Genomic DNA, 24,589 nt, shown 5'->3' with positions numbered 1-24,589 from the left:
TAAATAATTAAAAAAAAAAACACGTAGGGGTCCCCCAAAATTGGATCACCAGCCAAGGTAAAGCAGACAGCTGGGGCCTGATATTCTCAGACTAGGGAGGTCCATGGTTATTGGAATCTCCCCAGCCTAAAAATAGCAGGCCGCAGCCGCCCCAGAAGTGGCGCATCCATTAGATGCGCCAATCCTGGTGCTTCGCCCCAGCTCATCCCGCGCCCTGGTGCGGTGGCAAACGGGGTAATATTTGGGGTTAATACCAGATGTGTAATGTCACCTGGCATCAAGCCCTGGGGTTGGTGAGGTCAGGCGTCTATCAGATACCCGACATCACCAACCCAGTCAGTAATAAAAAAAAATAGACGACAAACACATTTTTATTTGAAAAAACACTCCCCAAAACATTCCCTCTTTAACCAATTTATTAGATTGAAAAACAAATCCAGGTCTGGTGTAATCCAAGGGGTTGCCATGACGATCCACACTGTCCCAGTCAATGAAGAGCAGGATGTTCCCCATTGGCTGGGAGAGCAGTGCAGTGACCTGAGCTAACATCAATGGGTCAGCCCAGGTCACTGCAGGGGGGTGACAAGTGCTGCTGTCAGCGAGGTACATTACCTGCGCTGATCTCCAGCACACTGACAGCCCCTGTCACTGAGGTCAATGACCGGCGCCTTCACAGCAAGTATCGCGAGAGGTCCGTGACGTCACCGCTAGTCAGTCTCGGGTCGGAAGCGATAGGTGATGTGACAAGCGGCGGCCATGGAGGACAGTGACAGCGCTGAGGTCGGGATGGCGGGACTTCATCACCGCAGGTAAGCCGAGCGAGCGAGCGAGCGGGCGGGCGGGCGGGGGGGGATGGGGGGGGGGGGATGTGTGTGTGTGTGTGTGTTTGTGTATGTATGTGTACATGCCGCGGGCAGGAGGGGGCGGAGCGAGCTGAGCGGGAAAGTGTGGGCTTCCTGCACGTAACTAAGATAAACATCGGGTTACTAACCAAAGCGCTTTGCTTGGATACCCGATGTTTATCTTGGTTACCAGCTTGTGGCAGGCTGCCAGCGATGGCTCCTGCACACTGTAGCTGTAAAAAGCCCTGCTTTTTGCTGCTAGAACCGTTCTCGAACGTATCTAGAACTATCGAGCTTTTGCAAAAAGCTCGAGTTCTAGTTCGATCTAGAACATGCCCCAAAATCACTCGAGCCGCGAACTGGAGAACCACGAACCACGAACCGCGCTCAACTCTACTAAAGCACTAAACTGGTTTTGTAACCTCATTGAGCTTTGAACTTCATAGGCAGGTGTATCCAATCATGAGAAAAGGTATTTAAGCTGGCCACTTGCAAGTAGTTCTCCTATTTGAATCTCCTATGAAGAGTGGCATCATGGGCTCCTCAAAACAACTCTCAAATGATCTGAAAACAAAGATTATTCAACATAGTTGTTCAGGGGAAGGATACAAAAAATTATCTCAGAGATTTAAACTGTCAGTTTCCACTGTGAGGAACATAGTAAGGAAATGGAAGAACACAGGTACAGTTCTTGTTAAGCCCAGAAGTGGCAGGCCAAGAAAAATATCAGAAAGGCAGAGAAGAAGAATGGTGAGAACAGTCAAGGACAATCCACAGACCACCTCCAAAGACCTGCAGCTTCATCTTGCTGCAGATGGTGTCAATGTGCATCGGTCAACAATACAGTGCACGTTACACAAGGAGAAGCTGTATGGGAGAGTGATGCGAAAGAAGCCGTTTCTGCAAGCACGCCACAAACAGAGTCGCCTGAGGTATGCAAAAACACATTTGGACAAGCCAGTTACATTTTGGAAGAAGGCCCTGTGGACTGATGAAACAAAGATTGAGTTGTGTGGTCATACAAAAAGGCGTTATACATGGAGGCAAAAAACACGGCATTCCAAGAAAAGCACTTGCTACCCACAGTAAAATTTGGTGGAGGGTCCATCATGCTTTGGGGCTGTGTGGCCAATGCCGGCACCGGGAATCTTGTTAAAGTTGAGGGTCGCATGGATTCAACTCAGTATCAGCAGATTCTTGACAATAATGTGCAAGAATCAGTGACGAAGTTGAAGTTACGCAGGGGATGGATATTTCAGCAAGACAATGATCCAAAACACCGCTCCAAATCTACTCAGGCATTCATGCAGAGGAACAATTACAATGTTCTGGAATGGCCATCCCAGTCCCCAGCCTAAATATCATTGAAAATCTGTGGGATGATTTGAAGCGTGCTGTCCATGCTCGGCGACCATCAAACTTAACTGAACTGGAATTGACTTGTAAACAGGAATGGTCAAATATACCTTCATCCAGGATCCAGGAACTCATTAAAAGCTACAGGAAGCGACTAGAGGCTGTTATTTTTGCAGAAGGAGGATCTACAAAATATTAATGTCACTTTTATGTTGAGGTGCCCATACTTTTGCATCGGTCAAATTTTGTTTAAATGCGGATTGCACATTTTCTGTTAGTACAATAAACCTCATTTCAATCCAGAAATATTACTCAGTCCATCAGTTATTAGATATATGAAACTGAAATAGCTGTTACAAAAACCCAAATTTTTATAAAGAAAAAAGGTTAACATTAATAGGGGTGCCCAAATTTTTTCATATGACTGTGTATCTATATATATAATTTGCTTATTCTGTCTGTCTGTCTGTCTATCTTGCTCCAAAATTGTGTCCTTACTGTGACAACCAGCGAATTGGCTGCTAGGCTCGGGCTGGCCCGGCCCCCCCCCCCCACAGATTGGCCGTTCGCCTTGGCCTGGCCCCGCCCCCCGCATGGATTGGCCGCTTGCCATGGCCCTCCGCACACATCGCTCGCTCCCGCTCGCCTCGGCCTGGCCCCGCCCCCGCATGGATTGGCCACTCGCAACGGCCCTCCGCACGCATCGCCTGCTCCAGCGTACACTGGCTCCCGGTACACATGTGCAGGGAGCCAGCATACGCTGACGCCGCATGGATTGACCGCTCGCCACGGCCCTCCGCACGCATCGCTCGCTCCCGCTCGCCTCGGCCTGGCCCCGCCCCCCGCATGGATTGGCCGCTCGCCACGGCCCTCCGCATGCATCGCTCGCTCCCGCTCGCCTCGGCCTGGCCCCGCCCCCCGCATGGATTGGCCGCTCGCAACGGCCCTCTGCACGCGTCACCCGCTCTAGAGTACACAGGCTCCCGGTACACATGTGCAGGGAGCCGGCATACGCTGACGCCTCGCCCGCTCGCCCCCGCCCCCGGCGGACATAACTTTGCGATGCTGGGATCGTGACGGAGCTGGTGTACGCTGGTAACCATGACACACATCGCGTAACTATAGGAAGCGCTTCCCTTAGTTACCCGATGTGTAGCATGGTTACCAGCGTACACCGGCTCCCGGTACACATGTGCAGGGAGCCGGCATATGCTGATGCCTCTCCCGCTCGGCCCCGACCCCGGCACACGTTGGCACGCTCGGCCCCGCCCCCGGCGGCCCCAGCATGGGGGATGGAGCACGATGGGGGGTGTGCAGCATCGGGGATGGAGCACGATGGGGGATGTGCAGCATGGAGGATGGAGCACGATGGGGGGTGTGCAGCATCGGGGATGGAGCACGATGGGGGGTGTGCAGCATGGAGCACGATGGGGGGGTATGCAGCATGGAGCACGATGGGGGGTGTGCAGCATGGACGATGGAGCAGGATGAGGGGTGCGCAGCATGAGGGATGGAGCACGATGGGGGGTGTGCAGCATGGAGGATGGAGCACGATGGGGGTGTGCAGCATGGAGGATGGAGCACGATGGGGGGTGTGCAGCATGGAGCATGATGGGGGTGCGCAGCATGAGGGATGGAGCACGATGGGGGGTGCACAGCATGGGGGATGGAGCACGATGGGGGGTGCGCAGCATTGGGGATGGAGCACGATGAGGGGTGCGCAGCATGGAGGATGGAGCACGATGGGGGGTGTGCAGCATGGAGCATGATGGGGGGTGTGCAGCATGGGTGATGGAGCACGATGTGGGGTGTGCAGCATGGAGCACGATGGGGGGTGTGCAGCATGGAGGATGGAGCATGATGGGGGTGTGCAGCATGGAAGATGGAGCACGATGGTGGGTGTGCAGCATGGAGGATGGAGCACGATAGGGGGTGTGCAGCATGGAGTATGGAGCACGATGAGGGTGTGCAGCATGGAGTATGGAGCATGATGGGGGGTGCGCAGCATGGAGGATGGAGCATGATGGGGGTGCGCAGCATGGGGGATGGAGCAGGATGGGGATGCGCAGCATGGGGGATGGAGCATGATGGGGTGTGCGCAGCATGGGGGATGGAGCACGATGGGGGTGCACACCTCCCCCAAAAACACACACACTGCCACACGCGCACCGCACAACACACACACACACACACACATACACACACACACACACACACTGGGAACCACAAACACTGCCCTACACAAACATCCATACACACACAGACAACGCCGCACACACACAACACCCAACACACAAACACCGCGGCATACACAAATATACGCACATACCGCGCAACACACACACATTGCACAAAACATACCTCCCCCCAAAACACACACACGCACCCCACAGCCACACCCACACAAACTGCGAAACACACACAGCACAACACACACACAACACTGCAAACACACAGCGCTCCACAAACAACGTAACACACACAACGCAACACACAAACAACACCACTCTCACACACCCCCACACCCAGACAACACCCAGAACATTTACAGCGCCCTACACAAACACTTGGCAACTACACACAACATCTATATATATAACAAAAATCATACATTACCTACACAATACGTAAATTCTAGAATACCCGATGCGTTAGAATCGGGCCACCTTCTAGTATGTGTATATATATATACATGTATGTGTGTAATATATATATATATATATATATATATATATATATATATATATATATATATACTGATATATTATTATATATATATATATATATATATATACTGATATATATTTTTTATATATATATATATATATATATATATATATATATATATATATATATATACTGAGATATATATATATATATATATATATATATATATATATATATATATATATACTGATATATTTTTATATGTATATATATATATATATATATATAAAATATGTCCCACTCCTGGTATAACCCCCAGCCTGGGTGACTCCTGTTATATATGTCCTCGCATCGCAAGTGCCCGCTCATACTCTCGTGCCCGCCCCTTTCCCCACTGCCTCCAGCGTTCTGCGCCGGCCCGACGTCACCTTCTTCCTATCGTACCCTGCAGCAGGAAATAGATGGGAGGAGCGGAGCAGGCCACTACAGGAGAAGCGGAGGATCTGAGCGACGTACAGAGGGGAGAGCGCGCCCACGAGAGTATGGGCGGGCAGTTGCGATGCAATCACAGCGCCGCCCATACTCTCGTGCCTGCGACCACGTCACCAGGTGTCCTGGCGTGCACGGGACCTCGGGCGCAGTGGGCTGCGTCCTGAGGGATGATTTGGAGCATGGGGGACGGCGTAAGATACATCAACGGACGCCACACGGCCCGCCCCCATGGAGAATTTACAAGATTTTCAAACCGAAAGGTACAGTTTTATAAAGTATTTATTTTGGTTTAAAAGGGGGCACAAAAAGTATAGAAACCTTGCTAGAATGCAGCCCACGAGCTGCAGAGGGGGAAACATTTAGGTTGAAAGCCAAATTTCTGATGACAGGTTCCCTTTAACAATCATACAATGTGATTTTTCTGGATTTTTTTTATTCTGTCACAGTTGAAGTGTACCTATGATACAAATTTAAGACCTCTCAATTCTTTGTAGGTGGGACAACTTGCAAAATCGGCAGTATATCAAATAATTATTTTTCTCACTTTATCTAGTAGCAATCCTATATGTGGAACCCTGTGTATCTAACTCCATTTTATTTGGTACAGTGTGTGTATCAAAGCTCATCCTGTGTGGTACAGTCATCTCACCTTGTCCAAAAAATAAAAATAAAGCTATCAAAAAGCTATATGTACCCCAAAGTGTTACAAAAAAAACTAGTTTGTCCTGCAAAAAAACACAGCTTGAGCAACAAAAAAATCAGAAAGTTATGGTCCAAATTCATAAAGGTATTTTTGCCAGTTTTCAATTGTAAATACCTTCAAATGTCTCAAAAATGTTGTAACTTTTGGTGCTTTCATGCCAGTCTTGGTCAGCTCTGCCGTAATGGGATGGGCTGTGATTAAGCCTACTCATCTAAGGCTACTTTCACACATCCGGTTTGAGCACTGCGGCTCAATCCGGCTGTGAAACCTATGCAACGGATGCGGCGAAAACACCGCATCCTTTGCATAAGTTTTTACATGCGGCCGGTCCGGTTTCTTCCGGTTGCGGCACGCTACTGAGCATGCGCAGTGGAAGAAACCGCATGCGGCGGCCGGATGCATTTTTTTCTGAATCACGCCGCATCCGGCGTCCATAGGCATGCATTGAAAATGCGCCGCAGCAAAAAACGTTGCAGGCAACGTTCCATCCGGCCGCGGCATCGGCTAAATCTGCCGCATGCAGCAAAAACCGGACCGAATGCAAGCCCATGCGGCACAATACGGCACTAATGTAAGTCTATGCAAAAAAAAACGCAGCCGGCGGCAAAAAAAAACGGTTGCGGTTTTTCTGCAGAGTGCCGTATTGTGCCGCAGAGCAAAAACCGGATGTGTGAAAGTAGCCTAATTCTTGAAAATGTATGCAACTTTAGTTGACACTGACCACAGTGTCCTCTGCCCCGAGGCTGCAGTATTTACTGTGTGTGCTCAGACACTTACACACCAGCAAATAAATACATAGCTGCTGAAAAAATGAATTAATAAATAAATACCTGTTAAAACATCAACGTTAGCTGCTGGCCTTTAATTGGCCGGCAGCTGCCATTTGGTGTCGCTGTGCAGAGGGTTTCTCTGTGCAGTGCCGCCAATACATTTATCTGAAATAAAGTGCTGACGCCGGTGGCTCCCTTCATTAGGCCATGGTGGCTTACATGCCTGTGGGCCACAAGACGCAGAAAACAGGACACCGATAAAACATAGGGCAGGTAAGAATATTTTTTTTTATGTGTATGTGGAGAATGGCACAGTAAGGCTATGTGCGCACGTTGCGTATTTGCATGCAGTTACGCTGCAATCTGCACCGCAGCGTAACTGCATGCGTCCTGCGTCCCCAGCATAATCTATGAAGATTATGCAGGAGACGTGCGCACGTGGCATCTTAGAGCGCAGCGATTCGGCTGCTGCCCGAAGCGCGCGTTCTAAGAAGTGACATGTCACTTCTTTCCTGCGCTCTGCATGCAGTCCCCGCTCTGTCTATGGGAGGGGCTGCAATCAGAGCGCATGAAATCGGCTTTTTTTTTTCACTATGGACTCTTTCTACAGCGATTTGAAGCGCACGTGTGCTGTTCAAATCGCTGCAAAAATTTCTGCAGGGCCAGTACGCAACGTGCGCACATAGCCTAAGGGACATTACTACAGGATGGGACATTGCTACAAGAAAGGTAATAGCATGGGCACATTACTACAAGAAGACGACTAGCATAAGCACATTTCTACAGGATGGGGACAAGGATGGGGACATTACTACAAGATGGGGACAAGGATGGGGACATTACTACAAGATGGGGACCAGAATTAAATAAAGCAGAGCAGTAAAAATGGACCTCATTGAAAAATTAAGAGGCAACAACTTCAAACAGCATATGACACACACAAGGAAAGACAGAAGTCTTTAAATTTGTAAATACATACATTCCAGGGTCAAGAATTGACACTAAAAGCACTATAATAAACATTAATATTTATTGTACAAAAAGTGCATCAGGGATGACACTTGGCTCTGCTGTGCTGCCAGGGTGAGCCGAGTGTCATGCGAGGATCGCACTAGTGCCCCGTGTGGCCCCGGCCTTAAGCAAAACAACAGTGCTAACCACTGAGCCACCGTACTATATAAAAGGAATAAAAGTACATAAGAATATGTGAAGTATGTGAATGAAATAGATCTCCGTTACACTGTATATGGAAATGTACTCTGACATGTATAAAACTGATAAATTAATGAGGCAAAATAAAATTGAAATGAGATTAAAAGGAGACATGTGGAAAAGTAGTGAAAGCAACTTTAACCCCTTCACCACTGGGCAATTTTTGTTTTTTTGTTTTTTATCTCTTCTTACGAGAGCTGTAACTTTTTTTATTTTTCCATCAATCTTGCCATATAAGGGCTTGTTTTTTTGTGGGATGAGCTGTACTTAAAAATGAAACCATGAGTTCTACCATATATTGTAATGAAAAATGGCAAAAAAATTTCCAAGTGCGGAAAAACTGCAAAAAAATGCAATTGCACGATGTTTTGGGGTATTTTACTCACCGTGTTCACTATATGGTAAAACTGATGTGTCGGTGTGATGCCTCAGGTTGGTACAAGTTCATAGATATGATAGGGCAGTAAGACCCCCTTTCCAGAAACCAATATAAAATAATTCTTAATACGGTTTCATTTATCACGATGACCTATAGACTCTTCTGTGACTATTACACAAGTACCAGCTTGTACCAGCCACTTTATCATTTTATTACTAATAAAAAAAATCTGCTAAGCATAATTGTTGCTACATTCAGCATATTGATCAGAAACTGCAGATGTCACGCGTAATATTAGATCATGCTTATTAGGTCATAAGGGACTTTGGCTAACACGTCCACACATACACGTCCACACACCTACCTGTGTATAAATATGAGTGATTTGTTCAATAAACTTATGGTACTTGCATTTTTACCCAGGCTCATTATTGACTCTGCGTCATTTGCATACGGACTGCAGTCTTACCATCCAATTTGGCTACCATCCAATATATCTATATGGTCTGATTTAGACCAACCTAACAGATACCAAACATGTATAGGCTTATTTTTGTGTAAGGGGTTAAAAAAAATCCAGAAATTTGTCCAAAAAAAAGTGGCCTGTAGAGTTCTCATTTTTTGGGATCTGGGGCTCAGTAATGGATTATTTTTTGCGTCTTGAGCTATCGTTTTTAATGGTACCATTCTTGAGTAGATTCTACCTTTTGATCCCCTGTTATTGCATTTTGGACAAAATTTATGACAACCAAAAAACGTAATTTTTGCTTTTGAAATTTTTTTGCGCTGTTTACCAATCAGATTAATTGATTTTATATTTTGATATATTGGGCATTTCTGAATGTGGCGATACCAAATATTTGTATTTTTTAACCCTTTAATTTTCAATGGGCCATATGGGGGGTAATTTGAACTTTTAGGTTTTTTATTATTTTTTTTTAAACTTTTTTAATTTTTTTAGTTTACTAGTCCCCCTAGGGGACTATAAGGATCAGCAGTCTGATCGCTCATTGCACAGCACTGATCAAATCAGCAGACATGTGTGGGGATCGCTTCTGGCTTACCACAGCAACCAGCGGTGATCACCCCTTCATGATTTAGGACGTACTGTTATGAAGGGGTTAAAGCATAACCGGCGTTTTAATTTTTTTTTAATAAATGAAGAGTACACATGAAAATAAGCAACTTTGTAATATATCATCAGACAAACATGCTTCTTCTCTGACAAAATTGATCAGTCATTATGAAAATTCTCAATTCTGTAGTTGGTTAAGATTTTCCCATTACTGAGATAGGAGATGGCAGTTGGTGCTGATGAGATTCTATGCTAGAGGTGGAGGGAGGAGCTACAGGCAGAAGGAAGCGCTAGAGACAAGAAGCGCCTAGAGGCAGAGGGAGGAGCTAAAGACTGAGCTCCGCACTCCTCCTCTCCCTTCTATCTAGATATAAGCTTATCAGTAGTAGCTCTCATCTCTTATCTCAGCAATGGGAAAGTGTTCACCAAATATAGATTTTATCTCAGAATTGAGAATTTTGATAATGACTAATCAATTCTGACAGAGAAAGAAGCAGATGTGTCTGATAAGATATATTACAAAGTTGCTTATTTTCAATTTTACTATTGATTTATGAAATAAAAATTAAAACGACCGTTATGTTTTAAGTTCTGTGCGGGGGAGGGAGGCTGTGACCTACTGTTGAGTATAAATTAGGTCCTAGTAGACATGGAACAGCAGCATCTTTATTTAGTGTGATAGCAGGGGAGTGAAACACAGATGAAGTGACTGTAAGTATATGATGAAATTGGACTATCGACTGTGAATGAGCATGTGGGATGTAATATAGAGAACTGACAGTATGAAGAGCAATAAAAAGCAATGACGGATAAAGAGGAAAAAAATAAATACTGTAAAATAGAAAATGTAAATATAAATTAGAAAGTTGTGCGTATATATATATATATATATATATATATATATATATATATATATGTACTTTCATATGTATGTGGAGTAGAGCAAGGGTTATATTGAGATCTTGAGAGGGGAGCGACATGATGGGGAACAATAAATGTATAGAATGAAAAGGTGCTTATATGAAGGGAACGGAGTATATGAGGTTATAGTACCTCTTTATAGACATATATCTATTGATTGCTAAAGGTGATAAAGAGAAAGGACAGAGAGAAATGTGGACATGTATAAAGAAAAAGGATATATGAAAAAGAAGGGACAAAGTATGGAAAACACAATGAATATAAACTGAAACTGATGGGGAGTATGGAGATCTTTACTATATTACAGAGACAAGAAAGCTGAAGGAATGGAGGATGAAATGAGAGCAGTGAAGTGAAATAACATGTGTGAGATGTGAACGAGAGGAATACGTCTGTTAGTGTATACAGTGGAACCTTGGATTATGAGCATAATTGGTTCTGGGACTGTGCTCTTAAACCAAGTTACTCTTATATCAAAGTGAATTTTCCCATAGGAAATAACTGAAATGCAGACAATTAGTTCCACAACCCAAAAATATTTACTGTATTTATACAAACTTATTACAGTTATACAAAATAATGTCCTGTATTCATATAAAATTATTATAGCACACTAATACAAAATACTGTACAGTGCAGTAAAAAACATAAACAAATTAAACTTAGCAGAAAAAAGTACAATACTATATCCACAAATGGAAATTGATAGACATGCTATATAGTATATACAGTACAATGGTATACTGTATACGGTACACATGTCCAGAGCGGGTCAGAGCGCGGTGAAAGGACAGAACCGGAAGTGTGCACGGTAAGTATTTGCTCTTATAGCAAAGCATTGCTCTTAACCAAGTTACAAATTTCTAAAAAGCTTTGCTTGTCTTGCAAAACGCTCTCAAACCAATTTACTCTTAATCCAAGGTTCCACTGTACATGAAATGTCAGATGTTTGTGATTGGTGCGGACTAGAAGTATGGATAGAGGGTGTAATGGAATATTTAGGTGTGTCTTCAGGGACAGTACACATGAAATTATGCGAGTTCATCATGATGAATCATGGGAAAAATGAGACTGTAATGAATGTATTGAACTGCAGAAAGAAGAATAATGTAATTCTAAGTGAGCCTCTGTCCCATGAGAAATCTTTTTATCACTAATCTGAATCTGTATTGTACAAGTTTGCCATGAGACCGAATAGCCATGTCTTCCAAATACATGACAGCTGAAACTTAAGTAGAGTATAAAGCAAAACCCTATCAATATTGCCATTAGATATTGCATCTAGGGGGTTAATAATAAACAAAGCTTTCAGTAAAAATATTTACCTCATTCTGTTCCTGTGTCTGTCTCTCTGTCAATAGAAGATGAAGCTTTCCTTCCAACGCAGTAAACAGAGCCTCTCTTGATGCTTTTATTTGCTGACAATCCTTAGAGGAGGAGAGAAGGGAGAAACGATACTGCTCAGAGTGAGAAGAAACCGCAAAGAATAAAGAATCGAAAGTGAAACCAGTTATACCAATGCATTTGGTATTCCTTCTTCAAGGGAACCCATCATGAAAAACACAAATCTGCAGACATGGAGTTGATCTGCAGGCAGTAATGTAGAAACTGGGGGGAGTGGGGCAGAGGGGGCGATCATGGACCCCCAGTGCTACTGTCATTGATAACTATATCAGCATGCATGCGCCAATGTAGTTAATCTCTGCGGCAAAGCAGGGAGACATGATCTCGGTGCACTGCGCTCTCTGTTTTGTAGGACACAGAGCTCTTTAAGGCAACTTTCACATATCAGTTTTTTTGGCACCAGGCACAATCCGATAAAAAATGGATAAAACTGATCCAGCGTCTGTTGCCGCTGGATGCGTTTTTTCCCCCATAGACTTCTATTAGTGCCGGATTGTGTCGGATGGCCTTGCGATCCATCCGGCGCAGCAAAATTTGATTGTCCGGCAGCCGGATGTTAACGTTGAAGGGAACGTTTTTTGTCTCTGGCGAACAAACGGATCGTGCCGAATTCGGCGTCGTACGGCTTTTCTATAATGGAAGCCTATGGGCGCTGGATTCGACATCATCTGTCATATGCCGGAAACCGGAGCCGGTTTCCGTTTTTTGTTTCTGGGCATGCCCAGACGTTGTGTAAATAGTCTCTCTCTCTGTCGATGTGTCGGTCAGTCTCTCTCTGTCGGGCGGTCTCTTCCTCCCTCCTTTATACTCACCGATCACGGGCACGGTGCTGCACAGCTGTCACACTGCTCTGGCGGCTTCTCCTGCTTTTGAAAATGCTGGCCGCTCATTATTCCATCTCGTATTCCCTGTTTCCCCCGCCCACCGGTGCCTATGATTGGTTGCAGTCAGACACGCCCCCATGCTGAGTGACAGCTGTCTCACTGCAACCAATCACAGCCGTTGGTGGGCGGGTCTATATTGTGCAGTAAAATAAATAATTAAAAAAAAAACACGTGCGGTCCCCCCCAATTTTGATATAGCCAAGGTAAAGCCACACGGCTGATGGCTGGTACTCTCAGGATGGGGAGCTCTAAGTTATGGGGAGCCCCCAGCCTCAAAATATCAGCCAGCAGCCGCCCGGAATTGCCGCATCTATTAGTGCGACAGTTCCGGGACTCTACCCGGCTCATCCAGAATTACCCTGGTGCGGTGGCAATCGAGGTAATAAGGAGTTAATGGCAGCCCATAGCTACCACTAAGTTCTAGGTTAATCATGGGCAGGTGTCTATGAGACACCCCCCATGATTAATCTATAGTGAAAGTAAATAAACACAAACACCGAAAAACCCTTTATTTGAAATAAAAGACAAAAAACACCCTCATAATTTATTTATTTTACTCCACTATATAGACCACCGGCGGCTGTGATTGGTTGCAGTGAGACAGCTGTCACTCAGTGTGGAGGCGTGTTTGACTGCAACCAATTATAGGCGCTGGTGGGCGGGGGAAGCAAGGAATACGAGATGGAATAATGAGCGGCCGGCATTTTCAAAAGAAGAAAAGCCGCAAGAGCAGTGTGACAGCCGTGCAGCACCGTGACTATGATCGGTGAGTGTAAAGGAGGGAGGGAGAGACCAACCGTCAAAGAGATAGATCTACCGACAGAGAGAGAGACCGACGGACCGACCGACACATCGGCAGAGAGAGAGACTATTTACACAACTTCTGGGCATGCCCAGAAATAAAAATCGTAGCCATCGTTGGTTTCCGGCATATGACGGATGATGACGAATCCGGCGCCCATAGGCTTCCATTATAAACCAAAAGACGGATTCAGCGCGATCCGTTTTTTCGCCGGAGACAAAAAACTTTCCCTTCAACGTTCCATCCGTCCGCTGGACATGCGAAAGCCGGATGGAATGTAAGGCCAACCGACACAATCCGGCACTAATCTATGGGGGAAAAAATGCATCCGGCAGCAACAGATGCTGGATGCGTTTTTTCATGTTCTTGCCAGTATGTGCCTGATGACGAAAAACTGATGTATGAAAGCAGCCTTAGGCTATTTTCACATAGGGCGTTTTTGCAGCGTTTTTTAGCTACTGATTTGCCTTGGTTTTATGCAAATCCATGCTAATAAAATGCTGCCTTAACAGTCCCAGCAATGTCTGAGATTCCTGAAATCTCATGCATACACACACAAACACGTCAGGATTTTGCTGATGGTTTTATGAACCACCTCCGGTTTTGCTGTGTTATGAAAAGAATGAACATGACAATTCTTTTCAGCGGTTTTGCCACGGTTTTTCAACCTAGAGATGGGTGGCCTTACAGATATCCTGGATTGGCAGGTGTAGCCGGGTTAATAATAAACTCGGTTCCAGCCCGGAATTCATCCAGGATATCTGGCCGGCACTTAAAAATTATTTACATAATAAAAAAACCCAGCATGGAGTAGTTCCTCTTATTTTGATACCCAGCCAAGATAAAGCCAACAGCTGGGGGCTGCAGCCTGTAGCTGTGGGCTTTATCTGTTCTGGGTATCATAATATGGGTGACCCTACGTCAAATTTTTTAAATTTATTTTTTTCTGTACGATAGACCCACAAACAGGGTCGGTGAATGGTTGAAGTCAGTCGCTGTCACACAGACTGGGGGCGTGTTTGACTGCAACCAATCACAGACTCCTGTGGGGGGGAAACCAGTGAATATGCATGAGGCTAATGAGCAGGCCCTGATGTAGGAGTGGCCGCGGGAGCAGGTACTATTGAGCCTAGGATGTATAGGCTCCTTCCAGGTTAGTGGGTGTCATCAGCTGGGTTAGTGGGTGTGACCGGCTTGGTTAGTGAGCTTGGTCATGTTTTCTCCCTTCCACTACAAAATCATGCTTCACCCCCCTGCCCTCCCATGTGATATAATTACCTCACTTCACACAGCAGCCTGGCCAGCAATATCCTTCTGCTGCTCCTCACAAGGCAGCCAGGCCAGCAATGTCCCTCTGCTGTTCCTCTTAGTTCACGATGGTGCTGCTTGGATAGTTCTCCAGCCACTGCCATTAAGTGTTAGGAGAGGAGGCCCACATGCAATTTAAAGATAACACAGGGGGACAGGTCCCATAGTAAATTTCTATTTCCTGAGAGCCCTCTCCCCCACTGTGTCACCTCACCTTTAATTTCCTCAGGGCCCCCTCCCCCACTGTCACCTCAACTTTAATTTCCTGAGGGCTCCCTCCCCTACTGTGTCACCTCTAATTTTTGTTGGGCCCCCTTACCAACTGTGATCGGGCCCACAAGAAATTAAAGGTGAGTTGACAATGGTGGAGAGGACTGCAGAAAAATAAAAAGCAAAATGACAGTGGGTGAGGGGGCCCACAGGAAATTAAAGGTGAGGTGACAGTGGGTGAAGGGGCCCTTAGGAAATTAAAGGGGAGGTGACACAGTGGATGAAGGGTGCACTCAGGCAATTAAGGGTGCTATGTGACACTCATTTTCTAGTTTATAAAATTAATTTATATATATATATATATATATATATATATATATATATATATATATATATATATATATATATATGTGGTACATACACATTACGGACCAAAAGTTTGGATACACCTTCTCATTCAAAGAGTTTTCTTAATTTTCATGACTCTGAAAATTGTAGATTCACATTGAAGGCATCAAAACTATGAATTAACACATGTGGAATGAAATACTTAACAAAAAAGTGTGAAACAACTGAGAATATGTCTTATATTCTAGGTTCTTCAAAGTAGCCACCTTTTGCTTTGATTACTGCTTTGCAAACTCTTGGCATTCTCTTGATGAAAGGTAGTCACCGGAAATGGTCTTCCAACAGTCTTGAAGGAGTTCCCAGAGATGTTTAGCACTTGCTGGCCCTTTTGCCTTCACTCTGTGGTTCAGCTCACCCCAAAACATCTCGATTGGGTTCAGGTCTGGTAAATGTGGAGGCCAGGTCATCTGGCGTAGCACCCCATCGCTCTCCTCCTTAGTCAGATATGTCTTATATTCTAGGTTCTTCAAAGTAGCCACCTTTTGCTTTGATTACTGCAAAGGCACAGTCTCTGATGTGGTGTAAACCACAGGGGTAGCTTAGGCTGTAGGCACGGCCAGGGTGGGCAGGCACAGTCACTGGTGTGGTGTGAGCTAACGGGGTAGCTGAGGGAAATCGTACACTGTAACTGTGTTACGCTCACCACTAGAGATGTTGAAGTGGTGAGCTAAAGTGGATCCACTGGACCACAGGGGGACCCCAAACCTACCCTTTTAGTGCGAAGGGCTCGACTAAGCACCCACTATGAGGTGGACGTCAAGTGCTACTTCCAGGTCAGGAACTGAGACTGTGGTAGCTGACTCCCAGAGCAAGGACAGGCACAGGAACAGACAAGGAGTATCAGATGGCACGGCTGGGATGAAATGGCAGAGTCACCGCTGTGGCGTAAACCACCAGGGTAGCTGAAGCTGGAAGAACAGCCGGGGTGGACAGGCACAGCCTATGGCATGGCGTGAGCCACCGGTGTAACTGAGGCTGGAGGCAAGGTAGGGGCAGACAGGCACAGTCTTTGGTGTGGCGTAAGCCACAAGGGAAGCTGAGGCTGGAGGCACGGCCGGGGCAGACAGGCACAGTCACTGGTGTGGCGTGAGCCACCAGGATAGCTGAGCGAAATCATACACTGTAAGGTACAGCGGACAAGGGGACTTGACAACTAGCTGGCTAGGACATAGGAACACTAGTTAGCTATCCACCTTGATCAGGTAACTCTCCTAGTGGGAGCTGGCCTTATTACCCGGTGCCTCTGCGATAGGCTGAGAGGCATTTGCTGGGACCGACGCGTTGGCCCTTTAACAAAAGAGCAGTGGTGCGTACGCAGGCCACAGGAACATTCCTGGAGGACCTGCGTTGCATGCACAGGCCCTGGTAGGGGGAAGCAGGGAATGCACACGTGGAAGACGCCAGGATACATGTGCGCACTGGCTGTGGCGGTGAGTGAGGGGCGTCCCCACAGTAGAAGGAGGGCGGGGAGTGCAGGGACACATGTGAGAGATGGCCACGGTGGTGAGTGGCGCGCGTCCCTTCGGGAGCAGAAGGAGAGCAGGGAGTGCAGGGACATCAGCACTACATACTGACTGAGCACCTCTATCCTGTATCACCTCTGATTGACGGAGCCCCTCTCCCCTTATCACCTCAGTCTGAGCTCCTTCTCCCCCTGCATCACCCTTGACTGAAAGAGCCCCATACCCCTGAGCTCCTTCTTTTACTGTATCACCCCTGACTGACTGAGCCCCTTTCCCCATATCTCCCCTGACTGGCTGTGCCCCTCTCCCTGTATCACCCCTGACTGACTGCTTCCTCTCTCCAAGTATCACCCCTGACTGACTGAGCCTCTACTCCCCCTGTATCACCCCGACTGACTGAGCCCCCTCGCCCTGTATCACACCTGACTGACTGAGCCCCCCCATGTACCACCTCTTACTGACTAAGCACCTTTCCCCTGTATAACCTCTGACTGACTGAGCCCCTCTCCCCGTATCATCCCTGAGTGAGCCCCTTCTCCCCCCGTATCATCCCTGACTGACTGTGTCCTCTCTCCCAGTATCACCTCTAGGTAAAACTAAGAGAGAAAGAGATTGAAAAATAATGTCTTACCAGATATTAAAATAAAAGTATGTCACTGTACAGTCACCTAGTGTGGTTGTGAAAGTCACAACCAACATAAAAAGAACATAGATAATAGGTGGCTGCCACAGCCCCATGTGTGTATATCTTCAATGCTGGAGAGTAAAAGGGGTTAAAGCTGCGCTGTCGCCCAAGGATGAAAAAAAAAATATTTTGTTGATTTAATGAAAGATTATTTTATTCCATAGGTCTACGTGTTTCGAAGTGAGGACCTCTTCTTCAGGACCACTAAAATCAGAAAAATTAACAATACTGTATTGTTGATTTTTCTGATATTTGTGGTCCTGAAGAAGAGGTCCTCACCTCGAAACACGTAGACCTATGGAATAAAATAATCTTTCATTAAATCAACAAAAAAAAAATGTTTTTCATCGTTGGGCGACAGCGTGGCTTGAACCCCTTCTACCCTCCAGCATTGAATATACCAATATCACCTCTGACTGACTCACTACCCTCACCCTGTATTACCCCTGACTGAGCCCCTTCTTCCTGTATCACCCATGGCTGACTGCGCCTCCTTTACCACCCCTGACTGAGACCCATTCTCAGTATAGCCCCTAACTGACTGAGTCCCTTCTCCTTCTGTATTACCCCATCACATTGGAGAACATTTATCATTGAATTTGCATCAAAAGACAGGTGCAAGCTCATTCTATAACATTAGAGCATCATTCCAGCGTAGTATTTTTTTGTTCATTTTGTTTTGTCTTGTCTGTGCTGTAGTGATACTTTTAGCTAAGTATCCTGGCCCCCTGTTTTATACTCAGTTTTTTCACTTTTCTTCGGCACCGCTCCTGTCCCATGGCACCATCTTGTGCCTGTATCTTCTGACTGGCCAGAAGCCAGACGTTACGTCAAAAGCACTCAATACAAGTCTGTGAGAGTCATAAAATAATGGAGTTTCCGGCAGGTCACAAGCTGTTAGACACCAATGAGAGTGTTGGTAATAGTGAGTGAAGGCACCAGAGGATAAGTATAAGGTAAGGTCAGGGACCTTAAATTTGAAGCACCACTCCTGCGATAAAATAATAAAAAAAACAGGACAGGTGCTTTGAGAAGCGTACTGCCTTGTATTATACCCTGATATTAGTGCGTTTTACCACTCAATTGGCGGTCTTTTATTTCTATGTAGCTACATGGTGGACCCCAAGAATGATTTTCTCTGGAGGGCCCAAGGTACTCCAGCCCAGGCCGGTACGGAACACATGCACATCACCCGAATGAGGAAGGATGGTGGAGCCCTGCCAGCAATCACCCGGCTTTCCCCTTCATGTGTGTGATCACAGCACAATGATCTGCCTTTCCTGGATCCATATACAGTCATATGAAAAAGTTTGAGCACCCCAATTAATGTTAACCTTTTTTCTTTATAACAATTTGGGTTTTTGCAACAGCTATTTCAGTTGCATATATCTAATAACTGATGGACTGAGTAATATTTCTGGATTGAAATGAGGTTTATTGTACTAACAGAAAATGTGCAATCCGCATTAAAACAAAATTTGACCTGTGCAAAAGTATGGGCGCCCTTATCAATTTCTTGATTTGAACACTCCTAACTACTTTTTACTGACTTACTAAAGCACTAAATTGGTTTTGTAACCTCATTGAGCTGTGAACTTCATAGGCAGGTGTATCCAATCATGAGAAAAGGTATTTAAGCTGGCCACTTGCAAGTTGTTCTCCTATTTGAATCTCCTATGCAGAGTGGCATCATGGGCTCCTCAAAACAACTCTCAAATGATCTGAAAGCAAAGATTATTCAACATAGTTGTTCAGGGGAAGGATACAAAAAGTTGTCTCAGAGATTTAAACTTTCAGTTTCCACTGTGAGGAACATAGTAAGGAAATGGAAGAACACAGGTACAGTTCTTGTTAAGCCCAGAAGTGGCAGGCCAAGAAAAATATCAGAAAGGCAGAGAAGAAGAATGGTGAGAACAGTCAAGGAAAATCAACAGACCACCTCCAAAGACCTGCAGCTTCATCTTGCTGCAGATGGTGTCAATGTGCATTGGTCAATAATAGAGTGCACGTTGCACAAGGAGAAGCTGTATGGGAGAGTGATGTGAAAGAAGCCATTTCTGCAAGCACGCCACAAACAGTCGCCTGAGGTATGCAAAAGCACATTTGGACAAGCCAGTTACATTTTGGAAGAAGGTCCTGTGGACTGATGAAACAAAGATTAAGGTTGTGTGGTCATACAAAAAGGCGTTATGCATGGAGGCAAAAAAACACGGCATTCCAAGAAAAGCACTTGCTACCCACAGTAAAATTTGGTGGAGGTTCCATCATGCTTTGGGGCTGTGTGGCCAATGCCGGCACCGGGAATCTTGTTAAAGTTGAGGGTCGCATGGATTCAACTCAGTATCAGCAGATTCTTGACAATAATGTGCAAGAATCAGTGACGAAGTTGAAGTTACGCAGGGGATGGATATTTCAGCAAGACAATGATCCAAAACACCGCTCCAAATCTACTCAGGCATTCATGCAGAGGAACAATTACAATGTTCTGGAATGGCCATCACAGTCCCCAGACCTGAATATCATTGAAAATCTGTGGGATGATTTGAAGCAGGCTGTCCATGCTCGGCGACCATCAAACTTAACTGAACTGGAATTGTTTTGTAAACAGGAATGGTCAAATATACCTTCATCCAGGATCCAGGAATTCATTAAAAGCTACAGGAAGCGACTAGAGGCTGTTATTTTTGCAAAAGGAGGATCTACAAAATATTAATGTCACTTTTATGTTGAGGTGCCCATACTTTTGCACCGGTCAAATTTTGTTTAAATGCGGATTGCACATTTTCTGTTAGTACAATAAACCTCATTTCAATCCAGAAATATTACTCAGTCCATCAGTTATTAGATATATGAAACTGAAATAGCTGTTACAAAAACCCAAACTGTTATAAAGAAAAAAGGTTAACATTAATAGGGGTGCCCAAACCTTTTCATATGACTGTATATGACAAAAAATGTGCCAGGCAAAGGGTGAAAAGAGTATATATAATGAACAATCCCTGTTAGCGACTAGTGCAAGGATTGCATGATTACACTGACCCGAGGAGGTTAGGTTAGGGCTATTAGATATATTGGTTAAGGGTTGAAACAGTCTACCTAGTAACGCGAGCGAGCCATAGCTCTTTGCTGGGCGCCGTTTTTAAGGTTTTATGATTGAAGTTTTTGAGCAGGATGTTTTTTCTATATAAGGGTCTGTTTTTGTCAGCTGTCTGTCAGTTACAGCTGATAAAGAGGAATTTTCTACCACACACCCACCCAATGTTAGGTATTTTTAGTGTTTTTATGTATTTATCCTGTTGTTTTATTAGTGAGGAACAATCGCCCAGCCATTTTGGTGGATTTTGGCTATTTATGGTGTTGGTAGTTACTGAATATTAGTGGAATACTTATGGTTTTATGGTTTTATATAATATGGTTTAATTTAATTTTATGAATTACCTCTTAATAAACAACATGGCCATTCATTTCCATAATATTTATTCTCTTGTGTCAGTTATTTAGTATGCAAGGTGGTGAGAGAGGAGTGTGGGTCATGTGTTATCATCAAGTTTTATGATCTATTGTTTGGGACATGTAGGCCTGATGATATTAGAAAGAGGGTCCATTTACCTTAGGCTATATATATATATATATATATATATATATATATTTTTTTATATATATATATATATATATATATATATATATATATATATATATATATATATCTATATCTAAAATACTTAGAACAAACTATATAGCCAAATGATAAAGTATCAGTTTTTATTGAAATTTGTTAAAATACAAGGTCGAATAGTGAATAGAAGAAAGCAGCACAGCAGGGGGAGAAAAATAAACATAATGCACATATGTCTTGTAGATATCACAAGGTCCGGTGACCATATGCAAAAAGCACTTTCACGTGAAATCTTACATATAGACAGTAAATGTACGCTCATGTAGTAACAATCAAGTGCAATGCCAATAACATAAAGTGCAATAAGTGTGTGGCGCCCCTGACCTGGTCAGGCACCACTGAGTACTGCACCCATGCTGGGGACAGTACAATACAGGTAATCCAGAAGGCTGACCGGGGTGTGGAACACAGGCGCATAGTGATCAGGTCTCACACATGTACCCATGAGAGGACCCCTGGGGATCCCAGGAGGGGGAAAAGCCTTCACCTTCACTGGAATAGTGGAGGGGGCCAAAAGCCTCCATCTCCTCTCAAGGGGTGTGGTAAGAGAGTCTGGTTGCTAGGTGGCGTAGGCAGGCACAAAAGGGAAAAGAGAAGGAGGAGTAAACAGTCTAGAGTCTGCAGCAGAGTGTGGAGGAGTGAGGAGCAGGAAAGTGAAGCTCAGACAGGAGCAGCAGTGAAGGTCCCAGATGTGAGCCGGTTCAGTGCAGAGTCCAGGGAGCTCGAGTGAGGAGCAGATCCCGTGGGCTGCTGTAGTCTGACAGCGTCCGCGCAGTGGCTACCGACGGGGGAGAACGGTCAACTAGGAGTGCTACCCGAAATCCATCTTCAGCTAGAGAGAGAGCAACGGAGTGGGAAGTAAGGAGACTGCTAGAGAGTACCAGGCCCAAACGGGCGGCAGATCCCGAAGCGGAGATAGATCCAGCTTTCTTTTGCTAAACCTGCCGGTGTGGGGCTCTCAAAGCCCACGCCACAACACCACAAAAGCCGCAGCCACGTAGCCACAGTTAGGGCCCATAGGTCACAGGAGGCAAGCAGCTGGAGTGGCCTGGTCCAGGCGACAAGCAAACGGCAAACGAAGGGGAGAGAGGCTGCAGCATCTTCCCTGGGTGACCCCCATAGGGACTCAAAGTCGGGGTTACCCCAAACCACCAAGGGCTAAGGAAGGCGAGTTAGTAGTCACCCTCACAAGTCAGCCTGAAGGACACCTGGTTCCCACTTGGTTCATCCCAGCTACGCCCGGGTCACTCACCCTGCCATCAACTGTGAGTAAAAACCCTGAAAGACATCCTGCCTGTGTTGAGTCATTCTGCGCCTTGTAGTTCTACGCATCTACACAGGGCCCTGGGGCTTGCCTCACTCTCAGGAGGCTACTACAACTGGCTGCACCCACCATCAGCCCCAGGCATCCCTTAACCTGCAGTGGCGGTCCCCCACTGACCGCAAATCTGAGAGTGGCGTCACGACAAACTACAAAGAAGGTTTCCTACCTGTGACCAGACAGATCCATCTACGTGGAGTCCCTGAAGGTAATGCACCGACACAGCGTTTGCGGGGCTCCACAAGTGCATGCAGTTAGAATGGAAAAGACAATGTCAAAACAGGATGCGTATTTTTCCTAATGGCATCTCCTCCCGCTGGTGTTGGTGCCAGGTCCCAGCGGGAGGTCATGCCATTAGGTAACATACCCATCATGTTTTGACACTGTCTTTGGACCTTGTGATATATACAAGACACGTGCATTCTGTTTATTTTTCTCCCCCTGCTGTGCTGTTTCTTCTATTCACTATTGCACCTTGTATTTTAACCAATTTCAATTAAAACTGATATTTTATTAATATTTGGCTATATATTTTGTTCTCTTTGCTGGACCCATCAGGATCCCGGATTAGGTGAGAATATTATTTATTTTTTTAATTTGTGGTGGGACTGTGGGGGCATCATAAAGTATGGGGGACCCTGATACAGTGTGGATGTACCTCATAAGTTGTAGGAAGTACTGTTTGGGGTCCTTATACATAGTTTGGAGCACTGTGAGGACCCTTATACATTGTAGTAAGTACTGTGGCGGGCCTTTATACAGTGTGTAAGTTACTGTGCTAATGTGGAGGCCATTATATGGTGTGGGAGCTAATGGGGGGGTCATTATACAGCATGGGAGCAACTGTATGGGGCATTATACAGCATGGGAGCTAATGCGGGGGTCATTATACAGTGGGGTAGTTAATGTGGGGGACATTATTATATAGTATGGGAGCTAATGTGGGGGTCATTATTATATAGCATGGGAGCTAATGTGGGGGTCATTATACAGGATGGAAGCAACTATGAAGACCATTATACAATGTGTCGGCTACTGTGGTAGCTACTATACAGTGTGGTAACCATTGTTTTGGTGTAGCTATATGCCCATCATGCCTTGTGTAGGGGAGGTGTTGTTGCATTATACTGTGTAGAGGGGAACTGTGGGAACATCATACTGTGTAGAGGGGAGCTATGAGCTATTATACTGTGTATATGTTGCGGGCGGAGGGGACGCGCTCGCCACGCTCGGGTCCGGGGCTTCTGCTGCTGCTGCTCCTCGGTGGCTCGAGCGGTGGACCGGACCCGGGGACTCGAGCAGCGCTCCTCACCTGTGAGTGAAAAGGGATGGTTTGGTTAGGGAGATTGTTCGTGACGCCACCCACGGGTCGTGGTGATAATGGCACCACCGCTGCTGGTAACGGGGATCCCGGGAAAGATGGTAGGGTGCAGCTGAGATGTTGTCCCCTCCGTGGGTAGGGGGGTTGGTGATCCTGGGGGCCCGGTGGTGTGACGGGGAGGCTGGATGGCTGGGGGTGCAGGGTTGCAGGGACAGCGCGGCGCGGTGCCGGACGGCACTGGTGTACTCACTCAGTCACTCACTGACAAAGTCTCTGGTAAACCAAAATGGCCGGATGGACGGGTCCCGCAGCTGGCTGCAGTGTTGTTGTTGTGCTCTCCCCGGACGGCTGATGGTGGCTGTCTTTCCCTGCACCTTTAAGAATGTTCTTGACTCCTGTGGTTGCCCACCGGTAGTCCGCTCCCCGGCGTATAGGTGCCGTTGGAGCCCGTTTTGCCCGCAGGCGCTAGCCCTTGGATCTCTAGCCTGTGGCGGTGGCTGTATATCCTCTCTGGGTGGACGGTTGCCTTCAATCGGGACTTGGTAGTTGGGAAACCCCTGGGGTTCCTGTCACATTCGGATTTGACTATTGACGGCGGCTCCAAGCCTGGTCGGGGTTCGATGGCCCTGCCTGTGTGCTTAGCTTCACTCTGTTCCCCGGTCCGGTACCGGCGGGCCGACGCCCGATCCC

General features: G+C 45.9%; 1 protein-coding gene across 2 annotated transcripts in view; it reads right to left on the bottom strand.

The window, feature by feature from the left end:
• Positions 1-24,589, bottom strand: part of LOC142313351 (interferon-induced protein with tetratricopeptide repeats 5-like) — a 57,646-nt gene that overhangs the window by 20,945 nt on the left and 12,112 nt on the right. Inside the window, exons 1-2 of one of the 2 annotated variants that reach the window (XM_075352363.1) lie at positions 11,934-11,950; positions 11,743-11,844 (exon numbers count right to left, since the gene is read on the bottom strand). In XM_075352363.1, the coding sequence (XP_075208478.1) occupies positions 11,743-11,747 (5 nt within the window). In that variant the 5' untranslated portion in view covers positions 11,748-11,844; positions 11,934-11,950. Of the gene's footprint in view, positions 1-11,742; positions 11,845-11,933; positions 11,951-24,589 lie in introns of those variants that run through there. The other variant, XM_075352362.1, reaches the window with a different exon arrangement.

The sequence above is a fragment of the Anomaloglossus baeobatrachus genome, chromosome 5 (genome assembly GCF_048569485.1).
Source record: "Anomaloglossus baeobatrachus isolate aAnoBae1 chromosome 5, aAnoBae1.hap1, whole genome shotgun sequence".
NCBI lineage: Eukaryota > Metazoa > Chordata > Amphibia > Anura > Aromobatidae > Anomaloglossus > Anomaloglossus baeobatrachus.
Note: the sequence above shows the minus strand (reverse complement) of the source record. Positions and strands in the feature narration are given on the sequence as shown.